This window comes from Moschus berezovskii, chromosome 21, assembly GCF_049115385.1.
Source record: "Moschus berezovskii isolate FMDL1 chromosome 21, NW_MosBer_1.0, whole genome shotgun sequence".
NCBI lineage: Eukaryota > Metazoa > Chordata > Mammalia > Artiodactyla > Moschidae > Moschus > Moschus berezovskii.
The window spans coordinates 47014048-47036425 of NC_142480.1; the positions used below are offsets into that span (position 1 = coordinate 47014048).

General features: G+C 45.0%; 1 protein-coding gene across 2 annotated transcripts in view; it reads left to right on the forward strand.

The window, feature by feature from the left end:
* Positions 1 to 1827: 1827 nt before the first annotated feature.
* The window catches only part of CPEB1 (cytoplasmic polyadenylation element binding protein 1), a 114619-nt gene continuing 94068 nt past the window's right edge, over positions 1828 to 22378 (forward strand). The window contains exon 1 of one of the 2 annotated variants that reach the window (XM_088829602.1): positions 1828 to 1985. In XM_088829602.1, coding sequence (XP_088685728.1) covers positions 1971 to 1985 — 15 coding nt within the window. In that variant the 5' untranslated portion in view covers positions 1828 to 1970. Of the gene's footprint in view, positions 1986 to 2185; positions 2434 to 22378 lie in introns of those variants that run through there. The other variant, XM_055417889.2, reaches the window with a different exon arrangement.

Below are 22378 nucleotides of genomic sequence, written 5' to 3' on the forward strand. Positions count from 1 at the left end.
AAGACCAAATTTAAAATTAGGAAGATTGCGAATAAAAAAACCCCCCCAAAACACACAAACTGCTTTTCCATCTTGTCCTGAAAGATGGGGCTGGGCTGAGACGTCATTCCTGCACAGCATCCATCAGCTAATCCTCTTTAGATGTAACTGGGCCCTTCCTGGTGCTGCCATTCACCCTCAGTTGACTCCTGTGCCATAGGTATCTGGGAGTGGCACTCACTCCCTGAGAGGACAAGCAAGATACATCACCTCGAATGAGTTGTTCTATGCTGTTTGTGGGCCAGGGTGGGACTTGTGGGTGGGTTGCTCATAGAGAATGAAGAGCTCCAGATAGGGCTGGTGTGGGAGGGTTCCAGGGAAACTAAACCAGGATGTAGGGAATTCCTGGGCAGCTGAAAATGGGGCATCTTCAGGAGGGAAGGGGAAACGCTCGAGCAGCCCCTCTGAAGGGGAAGAGAGAGTGGAGCAGTTTATGGCTAGGGGGTGCCAGGGTCCCCTCTTGCCCTCCCCTGCCGCCATCACCTCTCTGCCCAGAACCTCAGCAGCCCATGGGAGCTCCTGCACGGGGACAGTCTACGGATGGAGACTGGCCAGCTCTCACTGTCACTCTGAGTCCTTCTGTGGATTTACTACTCCAGCGTCTGTTCCTACCCTTTCTTCCATTAATCCTCCTGCCACGGAAAGCTAGACCTTGACTCCCTTCCCTCATCCATTAGATCCAGGCCAGCCTCATCAGCCTGCCAGGAAGGCAGCAGACCTTCTCCCCAACTGCCAGAAGGAACCTTAAGCAGAGTAAGTGCTTTATAAAATAGTATGATGGTGATGCTGAAGTAATACACGTGGAACACTTTGGCTCAACAAACGCCCATCCCTTTTCTCCCTACCACAGTCCTTTATTTCTCCCCTTTTACTGTCAAACCTCTACGAAGTCTTTAGTAACATCTTAAAAGAGATCTTATACTATCATTCTCCTGTTCACCATTTTTAATAGTTCCCAGATGTCTGCAAAATAAAGTCCCTTCACGAACTGGGCCCAGGCTTGCCTCCTGCGGTATCAGCACGCATTATCCTCTGCCCTGGTCAGAAGGAGCCTCTCTGTTCTGCACTCCTTTTCAGCCTTCGCCTGCCCTCCCGCCTGGAACGCCACCTCCGTTTCCGTACCTGCCCGGGGTTTCAGCCGGGGGTCCGCTCCTGCCCCAAAGACGCCCTCCCTGACCACAGTCTGACCCGCCGGGTCCCTCTTCCGCTCTCCAGGAAGTTTTCCTTTCGCAGTCTGGAAAGAGCGTCGGAAGCGGCTTCCCGAGGAACTACAGTCCAAAAGGGGATCCCTGATGTCCTAGGAACTTTCCGGAATCCCCGGACGCCCGCGCACTCCACCCCCGGTCCAGCACAGGAAGCAGCCGGTCTAGGTGAGCGCGCCTGCTGGAACCGGGGAGTGGGGTTGGACAGGGGCGCTTCGCGCAGGCTCTCTCCAAGGAGGGGTTCTTTGGCAGAAAAGAGCGTGGACACGGTAAAGACAGCTTTATTGACAAAGCGCGTTGCCGCCCCGTCGCAGGGGCTTGTAAACGGCGCCCTGAGGGATAAACCGAGGCCCTAAGAGGTAAGGGACGTGGTCAGGGTCACTAGGTGAGTGGCATGCTCCGCTTGGACCCCTGGACTCCTGGGGCGGGGGGCAGGGTGCGGGGTGCCGAGCGCGCCCCCGTCTGGGCGCCCGGCTCTGGGTGGGCGGCTGAGCCCTCGGCCCGGCCCGCTGGAAGGGGCGGGGCCCCGGGCGGGGCCGACACAGGTGCTTCGCATCCGGCCGTGGGGGGGTGGGGGGAGCGGCTCGGCGGGGCTTTATAAGCGGCCGCGAGTGCGGCGCTGTGAGCGGCTCGCTGCAAAAATAGTGCCCACGTGTCTGCGCGTCCCTCGCCGAGCCGGTCAGCCGCCCGCCGGCCGGTCCGTCCGTCCCGCAGGGCCCCGCCATCCCCATGGCGTTCCCACTGGTAAGCGCTGCCCGCCGGGGCGGGGCTGGGCGGGGCCGCGGTCAGGGCCGCGGTAGCTAACGGTCCGCGCGCCTCCTCGGCCGGTACCGCTGTCCCCTCCTCCCCAGCCCCCACCCGCGCGCGCGAGTCCCGGGCGGGGTGCGGGTCACGTGCCTGCGGGCGTGGGGCCTCGTGGAGGGGTGTGTGGCGAAGGAGGGGTAGGGAGCCTCCTCGTGACTCAGGGCCTTTGGGCTTAAAGGCGCCGCGGCCCTCCGGGGGCGGCCGGTGAGGCCTCCGAGCTGCGCTGCGTACTCCAGTCAGCCTCGAGTGTATGTCCAGACGGGAGCTGGCCGGACTGAAGGGCGCCTCCGCCCCCGGAACTTTTCCTTCTCCCGCAGCCGTCGCACGTGAGAGCCGAAGCCACCAGCGCCAGGAGCTCACTGGCCTCGCCACGTCCCACGCGAGCCTCGTTCGTACCCACTGGGCAGCGGGGGAAGGCGGGGCGGAGCGGGGCTGCAGGCGGCATAGGCCCTCGCGCTTGGGCCTCGGGTCACGGGAGACCTCCACGACGGCAGTAGGCGCGGCTCCTTTAAGGCGGAGGGATTAAGCCCCTCGTGCCTTCTGCATGCGCTTCCCCGGCCCGGGAGGTCACGTGGCTTCACACGTTCGGCTGGAGCTGGAATGCTGGGGCTGGGTTGACTAGGTGGGGTCCAGCACCAGTGGGTGGGTATACCCGCACGTGCAGCGCGGCTTGGAGCTGGGGAGCCGCGCAGGTGAGCTGTGTCCTGGAGGCATAGGCATGGGTCTTGCAGGATATGGAGGCGCCGCAGGCTTGGAGCCAAGCTAGGCCGCGCCAGTCTCGTTTTCCCTGACCCGGGTTCTCTAGGTAGCGGAGAAGCGTGCAAGTGACCTTGGCCTTGTCAGTCTCTCCTCAGCCCTGGACCGGACCAGGTGCCCAGACTCGCGTGGGGGGCTTGGCGCGGGCCCCCGCGTTTGCCTGAGGTCCCGGGTTTGCCTGAGGGGACAGCCGGATTGCTTGGCCTGGCCAGTTAGGGGTTAGGAAGGCCTGTGCCTGCCTGGAACCCCGGGGACAGTGGGGACGCAGACCCAGGAAAGTTTGCTCCCCGTGGGTTGTACCACGTGGCCTCATTCTCTGGCTTTTTCCTCGTGTGGGTGGTGTTTACGGTCAAGGCGACCCTGACTTGCGTCATCCCCTGAGGGTCCAGGTCAGGGTCCTTGTAAGTGGCTCAGTGCCACCCCGGGGACCTGGAAAGTCCGAGCCGACCCTGGGGCTCAGAAGCACGTCCTGGCCTGCACGGGTTAGTTTTTGGTGGCACTCAGTCCCCTGCAGGCCTTGCCCCCCTTTGCACAGTGTTGCCCTCGGGAGGCGGGTGGGAAGCACGAGGACTTGGGACAGCAGCGCTCAGAGCCCTGGGGTAGGGATGGGGGGCGGGGACGCGGGGGTCTGACACCCTCCCCCAGCCGCCCGGCAGGCTGGGCTGGGCTGGGCTGTGCTTAGCGCTGGGTTTTGCTGGCAGCTGCCTCCCTTGGTCTCCCTGGCTACCGATCAGCCGCCTCGCTCTCTTGCTGGCACCTGAGTACGCGGCTGGCTAGCGTCATGTGCTGGTGAGGGGCGAGCGGGTCGGAGCTGTAAGCCCCAGGTGCAGCGCCCGCATCGGGTCTGCCCCCCAAGTGACAGCGCTGACATGTGCTAGCTGGCCGCGAGTGTCTCCTGAGGAGGGTGTGCACCCTTAGGCTCAGGTTGTAATTGAGCCTAGGGACCCACGCTGGGCTAAAAACAAAAATACATCCAAACAAGCGGAAGGAAACCTTGGAAACCTAGGGCTGGCGGTGGTTTCCCTGGTTGGTTGGTTTTACTCGTAGGTGGAAGGGGAGTGGAAGGCAATTCTGCTTATGGAGCTCCGTGGAGCTCTGGGCTGTCGGCTTCCACCCTCCGCCGCAACCCCCCCGGGACAGGAGAGTTCAGGGCCAACCTTCCTCTTCGAGCTTGCCTGGGGCGACACTGTGTTCCCAGAGCCCCTTGCTCTAGAGTTTGGCTCTTGCCACGGTGATGTAATCTAAGCTTGAGCAGTGGTCTGGCCGCAGTACATGCTCAGTGTGTTAGAAGCAGAATGTGAAGCTGACTGCCCTGTGTGTAAGTCACTCTTTGTATTAATGGTGTGGAAATACTTGCTTTCCCTCCTCTCGTGGGTGGCCTTAGGAATATCTCCCTGGCCAGGCTCCCCTTTGGGGAAGGGGAGCTGTGCCAGCTTGTGCAGCAGGCAGGAGCTAAGAGAGCTGGTGTGTGTGCTGAGGGATCATGGAAACACAGAGCTGCTTGGATTGGGCCTTTAGGTACTCGATGAAGGCAGGGTTCTACGGTCTATGCTGTGATATGCACTCCAGTGTCTGTGAGGCAGCAGGTGGAGGAAGGTGATCACAGCCGTCAGACTGTAGGCTAATGATAATAGCTGTCTTTGTAAGTATTTTCATGGGGTCACCCAAGCTATTTATTTTGTTTTTAATCATTATAATGGGCTACAGACCCAAATCCCTACAGGGGCCTGAGGTAACATAAATGAGTATAGGGAAAGAAAGAAGAACAGTGCCCCCTGAACTACAAAATTTGCTTAAAGGGGAGCCAGTAGCTGGTTGTTGGCTATGCAGAAATGTGGGGCCAGAGTTCATGGATCTTTTGTTTTTTCTTAGCTAAGCTGCCAGTCTCTTAATTCATAAACGTAACAATTAAAAAAATTGAAAACATTGTATGAATCAAAGTCTCTGAAGGTTGTATATAACCTGAGAGCTAGTTTGGGATCTTTGTCTCAAAAGGTCTCTCTTAATTTCCCCCTCCCCATTTTGCAGGTGATGAAACAGACTTAGAAATCAAGTGGCAAGGCCACCAAGAGATAAAACGGGTTGTGTGAACCTAGGTCTTTCTGGTGCGGTAGTTCAGCCTATGATACTGTGTGTATTCTAGTATGTTAGAGGGGTCAAGAGGGTTATTGGTGGTATATATTGTACAGAAAAGGTAGTGGTCTGTGGGCTGGTCTCACTCATAGGCAAAAGTGAGCTTGAACTGCATTGGAGGGAACCTGGGTTGCTGTGGAAGTCAATGTGGGTCTTCCGAGCATTAGTGCTGTGGTGCTGATGTCAGGAGGAATGTGCTGTGTCTATCATTCCATGATATGTGTCAGAGCAGTTTAGCCGATTATGAGAGAGCCAGAGGTCTGGAGAAGTCAGGCTCCTCCCACTGTGGGGGTGACCCTTCTAGCCCTCTGCACAAAAGACTGTCCTCTTTCAGGACAGTTAAATTTCAGCCACCTTTTTCCTTCTGAGAAAAGGCATATGTGAAGTCACATGATTGTTGTAGACCTATAAAAGTAGAATGGGGCTTATTAAATCTTGGCTTTTCTCTCTTAGCTAAAATTCCCGTAATCCTGTCTCTTAGATTCCCAGGAAGAATTAATAAGGGTTTTAGCAGTGCGTGGTAAAATCTGGAATAAGCTCCTAGTTCATAAAAAGAACTCTACCAGAAATGAGGGCTGGGGTTTCATTCTAGAGAACAGTTAGAATCCTTCTAGCAGTGTGTAAGCCACAAAGCTAGCAGCTGTAAAAAGATATGTGCCTTTATTTCTGTATCTTATTCTCAAAGGATTTAAACATAAAGAAGTAAAGACCATGTTCAGAGAGTTGCCAAAGGGAATTTTTTCCATGAGAATGCAGACTCAAATACAAACCAGATAACTTTTTTTCTTTTTAACCTGTGGTCTGGGAAGTTTTTAACCTGTCCCCTCCTGCTTCTTTAGTTACCTTTACAGGCCACTCAGCCATGAATTCACTCTTGTGAATCTGGTGGTGGAGGGGAAGGGTGTGATGACTGGAGTAGGTCTGTGCTGGAATTTTAGTGTTCATTTGCTAGATAATAACTGTGCAGAGTTTCTTATTCGTTGTTTTCAGCTAAATGTTTCCTAAAATTGTTGTATGTTTGTTTAAAGGGCAGGTTAATTAGTGGGTAATATTTCTGCCTTTGAAGTTTGGGATAGAAATGTATACCAAACCCAGATATTCACATTTAGGCTGCTATCTTCAGTAGCTAGTGGTTGGAGGCAGTAAGAGAATCATGAGATCAAATAGCAAGGTATTTTCTCTGCTGAGGAAGAGCTGTGCTAATCCCATCCTGTTCTGCAAATCTGCTTTTCCTGGGCAGTATCTAAGCTGTATGGACTCTGGGAAGAGCTTGCCAGAAAGCCCTGGGGTAGGGGATGCGGGATAGGAAAGAGGGTTGGAGGAAGAGGTTAGAGTGGGGGAAGTCACATAAAGAATTTTTGCTCCTCTCTGTTTGAGGCAAGCAGGAGGCACTGCTTGCACCTTTCAGTATTTGCATTCTGCTGGCCACACCTCCTTTGCCCCCCACAGCTGCTGCTTTGGGAATGCTCTTTGTTTTCTTTCCTGACAGTGTTGCAGCCTGATTTTAGTTATACCTGCATGAGAGCTTGTCATCCTCTGTAAGCTCACAGATTCCAAATGCTGGAAATTTTTATGTTCAATATAGGACTGCCAAAACGAGGCATTTTTCAGTTTCAGTAAACTGGCTGAAACGATTGAACTTGAAAGTATATATAATAAATAAACATTTCCTATTTCTCATAGGAAAATTGTATGATTTCCCATAAAAAACCATTTCCAAATTTGAGAGTGTTAATTTTACATTGTTGGCATAGTTTTCAGTTTCGTTATTGGGATTTAAAAAGGCTCTTGTTAGGGATTAGTTTGTCTTCTTAATATATTGGTTGGCCAAAAAGTTTGGGTTTTTCTCAACATCTTCTTTTTGGCCAACCCAGTAGAATGCAATTTTAAGTAACGCAGGTGTGGAGGGGATATTCCTGACTTAAGTAGGGTTGAGCTTTGCTTTCAGTGATGCAGAAGAACACTTAGTCATGTATAGCCTTTGCATTCTGCTTTAGTTTTCGGTATTCCTGTATGGTTAGAGTACCGTTTTTGTTTTCAACTACAGTGAGTTAACACTCTCTTGTGATTTTTAAGGCATTTTGTGATGACTTTTCTTGAAGTAACTGGAGAATTCCCAGAGGACAGATCTGAAGATTGATTTGTGTGCTAAAAATGGGTTACAGTTGCATCTAGCTGCTGATTCTGGGAGTAACTTGACTTCAGTAGTGCTACTGGTTTCCTTATTCTTGGCCAGTGTAATATGCTGACAAAGGTCCCATCCTGACAGGTTTAGCACAGTGGCCTGAAGTCTCCTTTGATGAGGTGTGGGAGTAGCTCTCCCCTTGTGGAAGCAAAGCAGTTACCTTGAAGGGCAGGTTGGGTTTTTTTTTGGTGTCTTTTGACTGAACACTTAATCTCTTACTGCTTAACACCTGCGCTTTCTGCATTCTGGCTTTGTGCTTCTGGGTCTGACACCATCTGTCTCCTGGGTCTGCCCTTTCTCCTGAGACTTTATTTTTAAGCTGTAATTTTGGAATTGTTTTGACGCTCAGGAGGTGTTGGAGACCTGTCCGCCTCCCTGGTATAACTCTGAGTTGACACGAAGTCCAGATGATAGTGTCTCACTATTTTCATGGACAAGGAGATTTAAGCTGAGAATGAAAAGGGGTGATTTATATAGTGAGATGATGATAGAGCCAAAACTGGAACCCAGGTCTCTGTATTTCCAAACAAGTGTTGTTTCTGGAATTCACGCACCTTGTCCTTTGCTATGTAGGTCTCTGATTATCTCATCTTACTTAAAATTTCCACTTGGTTCCTAAGACTCAATGGCTTCCTTTTACTAGTTTCTTTTCTTCTGTTTGATCTTTTCTTGTCGGCACTTACAGCCCCCACCCCTCAGAAGCCCACATTCGTTGTGGCTCATTCTACTGCTCATTTCTGTACTCTTTCACAGGGGCCTGTGTATTCCTCTAGCACTGCGTCTCGCGTTTTAGGTTGAACTCTTTATAGTTCTGATTGTTCTCGCGAACCATAGTTCTGATTAGCCTACTGAATGAATGTTTTTGTGAGGCATATTAAATGCAGACGATCTCAAAACAGCCAACTTCTTCCCTTTCTTCTCCTCCTGGGGCTAATCTAATTCTGTCTTCTCCAATTATGAGTCTCTTTTTTTTTCTGACTAGATGCTGGTGTCCTCTTGGGGGAAAGAACTGTGTTTGGGTGTTTTTTTCCTTTAATTTTTTTTTTTAACCCCAAAGGCCCCAGTACAGATGGATGCTAGATAAATAAATAACTTTAGCTTTCCTTCAGAAACCTCTCCGCAGCTCTTGTAACAATAAAGCCGTGATGTGATCTAACTCTTGGCCCGTGTATCCTTTCATCTGATCTCCATTCCCATTGCTGCCACTCGTTCAGGTCTCCCTTGGATGAATATTTTCAGTCTGCTTTTCCTGCCTTCCTACTTAGTTATTCCTGCCTATTCACAGCTACCACTCTTTGTGGAGCTATGCCATAGTAATGGCCATATGGTTCCCCAGACACATCCCTCAGACCCTCGGTCCTTGGGTCTTAATGGGTAGTTGTATCTCCCAGATTGAATGGTGAGCTCTGGATCAGAGGGTCTTTTCCTGTAGCCTTTCTAACCCCCTGCCCACCCCTCCACGGAGTAACTACTGAGGTGTTACTGATTAAATACAGGAGTTTTAAGATGAAATTCAAACTTCCCTTGGATCTCTGGGCTTGAAGAGGCTGAATTTGTCTCTGCCAGTCAGGTGCTTATGCCAGCTCCACTGTCCTGCTGTTTTTCCTGCTCCCAGTGCCCTGCCTGAGTTCCAGAGGTTCTCTTAATGCTAAAGCTTCGGAATGTTTCAGAGGAAGCTGAGAACAGCCTTTCCCTGCCCTTGTAAGAGGCTCCCCCGCAGCTTCAGAGTTGTTACAGAGCATTTCCCTGACCTGCTATTTCTTGTCCTCCTCTCCTGTTTCTCAGGCTGCCTTGATGCAGAAGTAAGAGGAGATTCGTAGTATGGGATCCTGATTTGAGTCGTAGTACCTTGTTAAACATTGGCTTAAGGAAAGATTTTCAGTTTTGCCAAGTGTGTCTTGTAATGAGACTGAGAGAGGCTCCATTCTTGTGATGAACAGAAGAATCAGAAGGCTCTGGGCGGTTGGCCTTAGAGGCCCTATTCTTGCCCTCTCTAGTTGAACTGAGTTTTCTTTACTGTCCCATTTCTCTGGCTGTTGAAGGAGTGTCCTCCTCCCTGTTCAAAGAGCAGTTTTGTGTCCTGGTGTCCGTCTTCTCTGATACTTTTGGGACCTCTGGGTGGGTTGTCCCTACCACATGGTTCATCTCTGTCTGTAAACATGGTCATGTCTCTCTCACACTCAGAGAGAGGTGAGAGCAGTACATCTTCCTGGTTCAGCAGCCTCCTTCAGCTACCAGCCTCGCTGGCTTTCCTTAGCTTTCTACAGAGTGACCCTCCTCCTCCAATCCTGACTACCTCACCCTTTGCTGCTACTGCTGCTAAGTCACTTCAGTCGTGTCCGACTCTGTGCGACCCCAAAGACAGCAGCCCACCAGGCTCCCCCGTCCCTGGGATTCTCCAGACAAGAACACTGGAGTGGGTTGCAATTTCCTTCTCCAATGTGTGAAAGCGAAAAGTGAAAGTGAAGCCGCTCAGTTGTGTCAGACTCTTAGCGACCCCATGGACTGTAGCCCACCAGGCTCCTCCATCCATGGGATTTTCCAGGCAAGAGTACTGGAGTGGGGTGCCATTGCCTTCTCCACCCTTTAGTCCTCTCTTAAATTCTTGAGCTCTGACATCCTATGATCCTCTCTCCTCTCTCATTCTATTTTGGAACTTTTTTTTTGTTTTACCAAGTTCATTGTGTCCTATGGAATCTTACAGATGTTTTCTTGAGCTTTTCAGAATGTTTGCATTCCTTCTGAGATGTTCTTAGAAGATCTTTGAAAAGTGCAAATTTGATCAGCTACTCCAGAAAGCAGTGGTTCTCAGACATTTTCATTTAAGGATTCTTATACACTTCTTAAAATTTTGAGGGCCTCAAGAGTTTTTGTGCATGTGGCTCATATCTGCTAATACTTACCCATTAGAAATTTAAACTGGAAACATGTATCTACTAGTCATTAAAAAATAACAAATCCATTACATATTAACAATTATACTTCCCAAAACAAAAAAAATGAGTGAGAAAAGTAAGCATTCTTCTACATTTTTTGCTAATCTTTTTAGTATCTGTTGTAATAGCTGAATTTTGTTGTCTGCCTCTATATTTAATCTGTTGCCATGTGTCATTTTAGTTGATATATATGGGGAAATTTTGGTCTCACACAAGTATGTAGTTGGAAGAGGAAAAATTTTGGAGGGTTACTTAATTTTATTGGAGTGTGTGTGTGTCAGTCGCTCAGTCGTCTTGGGACTCTTTGTGATCCCATGGACTGCAGCCCACCAGTCTTCTCTGTCCATGGAATTCTCCAGGCAAGAATACTGGAAGGGATCGCCATTCCCCTCTCCAGAGGAACTTCCCAACTCAGGGATTGAACTCTGGTCTCTTGCATCACAGGCAGATTTCTTTACCGTTTGAGCTATAAGGAAGTCCTTATTGTTGGGATGTAATTATTTTATAATGTTATATTTCTTCTGTACAACGAAGTGAATCAGCTATATGTATCTCCTCCCTCTTGGACATATATATATATATATATCTCCCCTCTGTCTTGGACCTCCCTCCCACCCCACACCCATGCCACCCATGTGGGTCATCACAGAGCACTGAGCTGAGCTCCCTGTTGCTTTATAGCAGCTTCTCACTAGCTGCCTGTTTCACATGTGGTGGTTTATATGCATCAGTGATACTCTCTCAATTTGTCCCACCCTCCCCTTCTCCCCTGCCTGTGTCTTCATGTCTGTCCTTGTTGTCTGCATCTCTATTCCTGTTCAGCAAATAAATACATCTGTACCATTTTTCTAGATTCCACATATATATGTTAGTATACAGTATTTGTTTTTCTGAACTACTTCACTTTGTATGACAGATTCTAGATCCATCCATGTCTCTACAAATGACCCAATTTCATTCCTTTTTATGCCTGAGTAATATTCCATTGTAAATATGTACCACATCTTCATTTATCTGTGAATAGACATCTAGGTTCCCTGGAGAAGGGAATGGCAATCTACTTCAGTATTCTTGCCTGGAGAATCCCATGGGCGGAGGAGCCTGGCAGGCTATAGTCCGTAGGGTCAAAAAGAGTCAGACATGACTTAGCGACTCACTCACACAGACATCTAGGCTGCTTTTATGTCCTGGCTATTATAAATAGTGCTGCAATGAACATTGGGGTACACGTGTCTTTTGAATTGTGATTTTCTCAGGATATATGCCTAATAGTGGGATTGCTTGGTCATATGGTGGTTTTGAAGCTTCCCACTTAGCTTAGTTGGTAAAGCATCTACCTGCAATGCGGGAGAAAGAAAGTGAAGTTGCTCAGTCATGTCCGACTCTTTGTGACCCCATGAACTATAGCCTGCCAGGCTCCTCTGTCCGTGGAATTTTCCAGGCAAGAATACTGGAGTGGGTTGCCATTTTCTTCTCCAGGGGATCTTCCCAACCCAGGTATCAAACCAGGGTCTCCCACATTGCAGGCAGATTCTTTATTGTCTGAGCCACCAGGGAGAGCAATGCGGGAGACCTGGGTTCAATTCCTGGGTCGGGAAGTTCCCCTGGAGAAGGAAATGGCAGCTCACACTCCAGTATTCTTCCCTGGAGAATTCCATGGGCAGAGGAGCCTGGCAGGCTGTAGTTCATGGGATCGCAAGAGTCGGACATGACTTAGCACTTTCTTTTTTCTATGGTAGTTATAGTTTTAGTTTCTTTTTTTTTTTTTTTTAAGGAACTTCAGTACTGTTATCCATAGTGGGTGTATCAGTTTACATTTACCTGCGGTGTAGGAGTGTTTCTTTTTTTCACACCTTCTTGAGCATTTGTTTGTAGATTTTTTTGATGATGGCTATTCTGACCAGTGTGAGGTGATACCTCATTGTAGTTTTGATTTGCATTTCCCTAAAAATTAGTGATGTTGAGTATCTTTCCATGTGCCTCTTGGCTGTCTGAATGTCTTATCTGGAGAAATGTCTTCCGCTCACTTTTTGATTGGGTTGTTTGTTTTAATATTGAGCTGCATGAGCTGCTTGTATTTTGGAGATAAATCTTTGTCAGTTGCTTTGTTTGCAAATATTTTCAAATATTTGCAAATGGGTCTTTTTCCCATTCTGAGGGTTGTCTTTTCATATTGTTTGTGGTTTCTTTTCTGTGCAGTAGCTTCTAAGTTTAATTAGGTCCCATTTGTTTTGTTTTTATTTTCATTACTCTAGGAGGTGGGTCAAAAAAGATCTCGCTGAGGTTTGTGTCAAAGAGTGTTTTTCCTATGTTTGCCTCTAAGAATTTTACAGTGTCCAGCCTTACATTTAGGTCTTTAATCCATTTTGAGTTTATTTTTGTATGGTTGGGAAGTGTTCTAATTTCATTCTTTTACATGTCCAGTTTTCTAAGCACCACTTACTGAAGAGACTGTCTTGTCTTCATTGTATATTCTTGTCTCCTTGTTGTAAATTAGGTAAGCATAGGTGTGAGGATTTATCTCTGGGCTTTCTATCCTGTACCATTCATCTGTGTTTGTTTTTGTGCCAGTAACATACTGTCTTGATTAGTGTAGCTTTGTGGTATATGGTATAGTCTGACATCAGGGAGGCTGATTCTGCCAGCTCTGGTTTTCTTTCTCAAGATTGCTTTTTTGTGTTTTTTAACAAGTTGTAAAGTTTTTTGTTCTGGTTCTGGGGAAAATGTCATTGGTAGTTTGATAGAGATTGCGTTGAATCTCTATGGTTTAGTTAGCAGTCATTTTGACAGTATTGATTCTTCCAGTCCCAGAACATGGTATATCTCTTTATCTGTTTCTGTCATTTTTTATTTTTTTCATCAGTGTTTTACTTTGCTGCTTTTAGTAGTTTTTTTAAACTACCTGTTTAAAAAGTAGTTGTAAAAAAAGTAGTTTTTTTACACTAGAAAAAGGTAGTGTTTTACTACTCTACTTTTCTGAGTAGAGAGCTTTTGTTTCCTTATGTAGGTTTATTTGATGTTTTATTCTTTTTGTTGTGGTAAATGGGATTGTTTGCTTCTCTTTCTGGTCTTGTATTGTTAGTATATAGGAATGTAAGAGAGGAGATGATTTCTTCAGTGATCTGTTGGTTTTTTAGTGGTGTATTGTTTAACCTCCATGTGCTTGTGATTTTTATATTTTTTTCCCTGTAATTGATTTCTAATCTCTTAGTGTTGTGGTTGGAAAAATGCCTGATATGATTTTAGTCGTCTTAAGTTTCCCAAGACTTGATTTGTGACCCAAGATGTGGTCTATCCTGGAGAATGTTCAGTGTGCAATTGAATAAAAAGTGTGTTCTGCTGCCTTCAGGTGGACTGTCTTATAAATATCAGTTAAGACTATCTGGTCTGTTGTGTCATTTAAGGCTTGTGTTTCCTTATTTTCTGCGTGGATTATCTGCTCATTGATGTAAGTGGGGCATTAAAGTCTCCCGCTATTACTGTGTTACTGTTGATTTCCCCTTTTATGGTTGTTAGCATTTGCTTTATGTATTGAGATGCTCCTATATTGAGTGCATGAATATTTGTTATATCTTCTTTTGGATTGATCCCTTGCTGTTAATGTAGTGACCTTCCTAGTGTCTTGAAGCAGATTTTAAAGTTTATTAATCTGATATGAATATTGCTACTCCAGCTTTCTTTGGAGTTCCATTTGCATGGAATATCTCTTTTTCCTTCCCCTCAGTTTAAGTCTGTATGTGTCCCTAGGTCTGAAGTAGGTCTCTTGTAGATAGCATATATACAGGTGTTATTTTTGTATCCATTCAGCCAGTCTGTATCTTCTGGTTGGAGCGTTTAATCCATTTACATTCAAGGTAATTGTTGACATGTACGTTTCTACTACCATTCTCCAAATTGTTTTGGGATTATTCCGTGGGTCTTTTTTGGAAGAAGAGAAATATTTTAATAGCCTTTTCAGATAATTATGGTTATTGGTGCCAACAAGTGGTAACTTCTTAAAGGTCAGAGTCATCCTTCAGGGTCCAAGGGACATGGGTTCCAGGACCACTGTGGATACCAAAATGCAGATGCTCTAGTTCCCTACATAGAATGACGTAATATTTGCCTATAATGTATGCAGTCCTGTAAATGTTACACCAGATCATCTCTAGATTACTTATAATACCAAATACTATGTAAATAATTGTAAATACAATGTAAATGCCAATTAAATAGTTGTCATTGCACAGCAAAATCAGCTTTTGCCTTTTGAAACTTTCTGAAATATTTCCCCCTATATTTTTACTCTGTGGTTGGTTGAACCTGCAGATGAGGAACTCAGGTATACAAAGGATTGACTGTAGTTGCAACTTGAAATCTGAAGCCATATGGATGTATTGTTCATGCTGTGTTACATCAAAATGCATTGGTCCGTGTTGCTCTTTGGGTGTCTATCTACTCATGTCTGATTTTGTAACATCATTTGACAAATGTGGGTTCACTGGATTATGTGGTTATGTTGAACACTGGTTAATAGCATCACCAGTCTCATCAGAAAAGTCTTCTAAAGTATTGAGTAAGGTGTCAAGTTCAAGTGGTGGCAAATCCAGGGTTTCCAGAATTCTTATTTTTTCTCCAAGGATCTAGTTTTATCATTAGCAACAGATAGTGACAGTTACTTATCTTTTGAGGCTACAGGCTTACTCTGTTTTCAAGATATATAATGTTTGCTAAATACCCAAAATTGATAACCATAGTGTGTCAGTTGTATTTTCAAGTAGAAAAAATGTTTCATGGAACAAAAAGTCATTGTTTTAAAAAAATTTATTTTTGGTTTTCATCACTGGGCATGGAGTTTTCATTAGTTGCAGTGAGCTGTGGCTACTCTGTTGCTGTGTGTGGAATTCTCACTGCAGTGACTTCTCTTGTTGCAGAGCATAGGCTCTAGGCATGTAGACTTCAGTAGTTGCAGCATGCAAGCTCAATAGTTGTGGCTCGTGGGCTCAGAAGTTACGGCACGTGGGCTTAGTTGCTCCATGGCATGTGGAATCTTCCAGACCAGGGATCAAACCTGTGTCTCTTGCATTGGCAGGTAGATTTTTACCCACTGCATCACCAGGGAAGTCCTGAGGCTAATTCTTCTTGAAACTCAATCACAAACACTTTTTCTTGAGACCATGATTGTACTTCCACATCAAGCAGGGGCCTTATACTCTTGTCCATTAGTCTCATAGATATTAGGACATGTACTCAAGTGTTGAGATTTAATAAAACTTCTGTTTACCCAAGGAAATTTGTAAATCTGGCTTTTTCTGGGAATTCATAGCATAAAGAATACAGTAACTGCTGCTACAGTTGGTTGGAATTGCCTTGATTTCTGCTGAGGTGCCGGTTTTATCTACTCCTGTTGCTTTTGTACCGTCACTGCAAGTGTCAGCATAGTGAAAAAAGAAGCTGATATCTTAGAATTACAAGAAGTTTTTTTGATTTGGTGGACCTCAGAAAGAGTGGATCCCCAGACCTTGCTTTGAGAACTGCTGCCACACAATAAGGTCAGGCTCCTTAGTTAGCATAGAGTCCATGATGGTGTGACTTCAGTTTAGTGGCCAAGTTTGAGCCCTGGTCTACAGCTCCTTGAACTTTTAGAAAATTGAGCAAGGGATTTCCCTGGTGGTCCAGTGGCTGTGACTCCACACTCCCAATGCAGGGGTTCGATCCCTAGTCAAGGAACTAAGAGTTTCTATGCTGCAATTAAAACTTGGTGCAGCCAAATATTTAAAAAGAGAAATGTTTAAAAAAGTTGAGTAATGACATATTTGCAGTAAAAGGCATTAGTTGTTACTGTATGATCAACTTTTACGTGTTTATGTATTATTTTTATGTATCACACAGCTCAAGACACGAAACATTTCTAAAACTCCCTAAGGTTCCTTTGTGCCCTTTCTGCTCTATAGCCCCACCCCATCCCACAATTAAAATACTTTTCTGATTTCCTTTGTCATCAGTTGATTTTGGCTGTTTTTTAATTTCTTATAAATGAAATCATGTAGCATGTACTCTTGTGTTAAGCTTTTACCCCCAATTAATTTAGTATCTGTGAGGTTTCTGTGAGATGTCATGCAGTTGTTTTTCCTGTGTAGTAAGTACATTAGAGATGTGAGTAATTATCCATCTAGTGCATGTTACAGATGTGAACGGCTTATCTGTACTTAAGCTTATGGATGTGCTAAAAAGAGTTAATGCAGCAGGCTTCATGGCTGTCATTTGACTAGTGTCTGGAAACTTACATTTTTAATTTCTCACTGTTTCAAGAACTGGTTAGAACGATTTAGTGTGCCTAAACTGCAGAGGGACTATGGTTTGTGTTGAATATATGCTTTCCTCTTGGAGTCTGGAATTTTGGTACATTACAGACACAGGCTGCCTCTGTGACCAGCCCTCAGTAAAATCCCCAGGCGCTGTGCTTCTTTTGTTGGCAACACTGAAATGTGTTGTCACAGCAAGTTGCCGGGGAATTAAGTGTGTCCTGCGTGATGCCCTTGGGGAGGAAGACCCTTGGAAATTTGCACCTGGTATCCCAGGCTTTGCCCCACGTGCTACTTCCCTTTGGTTTTACTCTTTTTTTCTCCAGCCGTAGTAAGCCTTCCTCATACATGCTGAGTACACCTAAATGCTGAGTCCTGTGAGTCGTCCTCCTAAGTCACTGAACCTGGGGGTGGTCTTGGGGACCATAACGTGACCGGCATCAGTTTTTGTTTCTTTTCAGATTTTGAGTGTAATGACTAAAACTGTTGTGACTGTTCTTGTGTGTATTCTTGTATCATCAATATGTATTCATTTCTCTCATGTATAGGAGACTGCGTGCCATTGCTGGGTTGGGGGTAGTGTCCTTGAATTTAAAATTTTAGCAGTCATGTACTTCCAGTCACCTAAGAGTAGTTCTGGCCTTTGTATGTGTTAACTCTGTCTTGAATGCCCTCCCCATCCTCAATATGCCTGTTTGACAAAATCTTTTCATCTAGTTCAGTTCAGTCGCTCAGTTGTGTCCGACTCTGTGCGACCCCATGGACTGCAGCACACCAGACTTCCTTGTCCATCACCAACTCCCGGAAATTGCTCAAATTTGTGTCCATCAAGTCGGTGATGCCATCCAACCATCTCATCCCCTGTCGTCCCCTTCTCCTGCTTTCAATCTTCCCAGCATCAGGGTCTTTTCCAGTGAGTCAGTTCTTTGCATCAGGTGGCCAAAGGATTGGAGCTTCAGTGTCATCATCAGTCCTTCCGGTGAACATTCGGAATTGATTTCCTTTAAGATTGACAGGTTTGATCTCCTTGCAGTGCAAGGGACTCTCAAGAGTCTCTCCAACACCACAGTTAAAAGGCATCAATTCTTCGGCACTCAGCTTTCTTTATGGTCCATCTCTCACATCGATAATGACTACTGGAAAAACCATAAGCTTTGACTAAACAGACCTTTGTCAGCAAAGGAATATCTCTGCTTTTTAATATGCTGTCTAGGTTGGTCATAGCTTTTCTTCCAAGGAACAAGTGTCTTTTAATTTTATGGCTGCACTCACCATCTGCAGTGATTTTGGGAGCCCAAGAAAATAAAGTCTGTCACTATTTGCATTGTTTCCCCATCTGTTTGCCATGAAGTGATGGGGCTGGATGCCATGATCTTATTTTTCTGAATGTTGAGTTTTAAGCCAGCTTTTGCACTCTTCTGTTTCACTTTTATCAAGAGGCTCTTTAGTTTTTCTTTGCTTTCTGCCATAAGGGTGGTGTCATCTGCATATCTGAGATTGTTGTTATTTCTCCCTGCGATCTTGATTCCCACTTGTGCTTCATCCAGCCTGGCATTTCACATGATGTACTCTGCAAATAAGTTAAATAAGTAGGGTGACAAAATACAGCCTTGACGTACTCTTTTCCCAATTTGGAACCAGTCCGTCGTTCCATGTTTGTTTCTAACTGTTGCTTCTTGACCTGCATACAGATTTCTCAGGAGACAGGTAAGGTGGTCTGGTATTCCCATCTCTTCAAGAATTTCCTACAGTTTTGTTTTGATCCACACAGTCAAAAACTTTAGGATAGTCAGTGAAGCAGAAGTAGATGTTTTTCTGGAATTTTCTTGCTTTTTCTGTGATCCAACAGACATTGGCAATTTGATCTCTGGTTCCTTGGCCTTTTCTAAATCCAGCTTGGACATCTGGAAGTTCATGGTTCATGTACGGTTGAAGCCTGGCTTTGAGCATTACTTTGCTAGCATGTAAGATGAGTGCAGTTGTGCAGTAGTTTGAACATTTGCTGATGTTGCCTTTCTTTGGGATTGGATTGAAAACTTTTCCAGTCCTGTGGCCCCTGCTGAGTTTTCCAGATTTGCTGGCATTTTGAGTGCAGCACTTTCACAGCATCATCTTTTAGGATTTGAAATAGCTCTACTGGAATTCTATCACCTCCACTAGCTTTGTTTGTAGTGATGCTTCCTAAGGCCCACTTGACTTTGCATTCCACGATGTCTGGTTCTAGGTGAGTGGGCACACCACTGTGATCATCTGGGTCATTAAGACCTTTTTTGTATAGTTCTGTGTATGCTTGCCATCTCTGCTTAATATCTTCTGCTTCTGTTAGGTCCATACCATTTCTTTCCTTTATTGTGCCCATCTTTGCATGAAATGTTCCCTTGGTGTCTCTAATTTTCTTGAAGAGATCTTTAGCCTTTCTCATTTTATTATTTTCCTCTATTTCTTTGCATTGATCACTTTGGAATGCTTTTTTTTTTTTTATCTCTCCTTGCTGTTCTTTGGAACTCTGCATTTACATGGGTATATCTTTCCTTTTCTCCTTTGCCTTTTACTTCTCTTCTTTTCTCAGCCATTTGTAAGGCCTCCTCAGACAACCATTTTGCCTTTTTGCATTTCTTCTTCTTGGGAATGGTTTTGATCACCACCTCCTGTACAGTGTTATGAACCTCCATCCATAGCTCTTCAGGCACTCTACCTATCAGATCTAATCCCTTGAATCTGTCACTTCCACCATATAATCGTAAGGGATTTGGTTTAGTTCATACCTGTATGGTCTAGTGGTTTTCCCTGCTTTCTTCAATTTAAGTCTGAATTTTTACCTACCTATCTACTACTCTTGTAGTTGTTACATGTATGTATTATTAGGCTTATGTGCATGGTAAATCAGTTCAGTCATGTCTGATTCTTTGCAACCCTATGGATCGTAGCCCGCCAGGCTCCTCTGTCCATGGGATTCTCCAGGCATGACTACTGGAGTGTGTTGCTGTGCCCTCCTCCAAGGGATCTTTCTGAACCGGGGATCAGACCCACGTTTCTTGTATCTCATGCATTGGCAGGCAGGTTCTTTATGACTAGCGCCACCTGGGAAGCCCAGGCTTACAAACTAGACTAATTTCTTAGGAGCTGGGGTTGTCTTTTTTATCCTCTGTCCCCAGAATGGCTCCAGGTGTGTGAGAATGAAATCAGTAATTGTAATTTCTGGGTCCCTAGGCATCAGGTCATATTGTTCATGGGTTCCTTGTTTTTCGTTCACATGGAATTGTCTCTGCTCCAAGCTTAAAATTGCAAATCCTGAAATGAGTTGGCCGGGAGCTTTGACAGTGAAAAGAATTGATGAGTGAATAATGATTTTGATCTTGTCTTATCATTTAATAAAGAAATTACAACTTATAGAGGTTTTGATGGAGGTGGTAAAAATACCTGTGAAAGGAGTATGATATGGGTTTGCCTTTCCTGTACTGAGTGCCTGCAAACTTAGCAGATACTGTGTTGGTCTCTGCTTTGATAAAGGCCTTGAAAGATCCTGCTGCTTCTAAGTCACTTCAGTCGTGTCCGACTCTGTGTGACCCCATAGACGGAAGCCCACCAGGCTCCCCCGTCCCTGGGGTTCTCCAGGCAAGAACACTGGAGTGGGTTGCCATTTCCTTCTCCATAGATCCTACATCCAAAGATCCTACAGTTTATCAAATGCAGTGCTGACAGTGCATACAGCAAACAGTTTGATAGATGTGACAGGAGCTACAATTATAGTGACCGTGTATTCTGTGTATCTTGAGCAGTTTTGCTATTAAATATTTCCTTAGTGTTCTCATAAGTCTGTCCTTGAAATTGTAGTATTTTATTTTTCAGACTGAATTTATAGAGCAAAAGGAATATTGGGCATTAAATGCATCCTGTAAGAACTGAAGGATAATCAGTAAAGGAAAGGGAGAACCAGGAGGAGAAAGTGGTTCCTGAATTAAATGAGTAGAGAGTAGCTGAGGGTCAGATACCCAGAGATGCCAGGTAAAACAGGTTTGAAGTATGGGTTGGGTTTGGCAGCTCAAGTGATTAAGCACAGTTGTGTGGTGTCTTTTGAAGCGGGAGAGGGACATGCTGGCAGGGTATTGTGGGTTGAGAGGAAGGATGAACAAGAGATTAAGAAATAGAAGTATTTTCTAGATAGTACAGCAAAAGGAAGAAAACAGTGGTTTAAGAGAGTGTTTAAGTCAAGGAAGATGTGTTTTTGTTTTTTTTTTTAAGATGAGAGAGCCTTGGGCATACTTAACAGACTGATGGAAACGAACCAGTGGAGGAGAGAGAGGGAAGTGAGATAATTAATGAAGAGGAGGTGGTCTTTGAGTCTTGTGTCTGGCGATGGGTTCACTTTCTCTTTCTGGATGGATTCAGTTTCTCTTTCTGCAGGTAAGGATCTGCTGCCGTTTCTCCTTCATTCCCAGCAAGCCTTCCTGCCCAGTCTGGCCTGCCTTTCTTTTCCTTGAATTTACTGTGTTCTGTCTCTATTCTGTGCTTGTTTTCTGCCTGTTATGTTCTTTCTCAGACTTGCTTATTAAAATTCTACTTTTTCATTATTCTTCAATGTAAAAGTCTGAGTTGTCAAACAATTCCAGATACCTTAATATACTCCTCTATTCTGCAATATTTTGTACAAACTTGTCTTCATTCCCACTTACCTAGCTGAGTTTTGTTCTTCTCTCCCACTTATCTAGTTCTCCCCAGGGCCCAGATTATGTTTTATTTATCTCAGTAGTTTCCACATCTGATATAGCAGGTTTTTTAGTATTTGTGAAATATTGAACTAGGTGAAACTGTTATTTTGTTGGTCAGAAAAGGAAGGATATTGACAGTTTCATTTGGATCAAGCTAATACATTTATATTCCTTACATTCTTGGACAGAAGACTTGAGGTGAAAGTTCAGTTAAGAATGGACAAGAGCCAAAGAGAAAGTTAGAGAAGCATTTCTTAACAATTGTCTAGTCATATTGAAATTCAACCAAAACTGGCTTCAAGTGACCAGTGACAAAAGCAAACATGGGAACTTGGCTAGATTTACTTTTTCCCAAAAGAATGAATGTAAAGATATATCAGTTCCTCAGAGGAAGTTGACATTTCTTGATCTTGGTCTGAGTGACACTTTTCTGAGTGGGTAGTCATGTAAGTGTTGTTCAAATTGTTGTAGATGACATCCTTAAAATACTGAGTGTAGGTGCTGAAGAGGTTTTATTCAGCTTTATCATTACTTACTGAAAACTAAAATCAGATTGCCAAACTACCTGTCAGAACCAGTGTTTTGGGGCTAAGTATATTACTTTCTCCTGCTGTATAATAAGTTAAAGTTGAAGACCAGTGCTTTTATTCTTCTTTAACTTTTTATTTTGTATTGGGGTGTAGCCAGTTAACAATGTTGTGATAGTTTCAGGTGAACAGCGAAGGGACTTGGCCATACACATACATGTATCCATTCTTCCCAAAACTCCCCTCCCATCCAGGCTGCGACATAACATTGAACAGAGTTCCCTGTGCTATACTGTAGGTCCTTGTTGGTTATCATTTTAAATATGGCAGTGTGTACACGTCAGTCCCAAACACTTAGCAACCATTTAAGTTCATTCTCTGAGTCTTGAGTCTCTTCCTGTTCTGTAAGGAAGTTCGTCTGTATCGTTTCCTTTTGGATTCCACATATAAGGGATGTCACATGATATTTCTCCCTCTCAGATGCTTCACTCAGTGTGACAGCGTCTGCATCCATCCGTGTTGTTGCAAATGGCATTATTTCATTCTTTTTAATGGTTGAGTAATATTTCATTGTATATATGTACCACGTCTTAAATCATTTTACTTTTTGGCTGTGATGGGTCTTCATTGCTGCATGGTGGCTTTCTCTAGTTGTGGCACGTGGGGCTACTCTTTGTTCAGGGCATGGACTTCTCAGTGTGGTGGCTTCTCTCTCGTTACGGCGCATAGGCTCTAGGCACTCAGGCTCAGCAGTGGTGGAGCACAGGCCCAGATGCTCTGCAGCATGTGGAATCTTCCTGGAC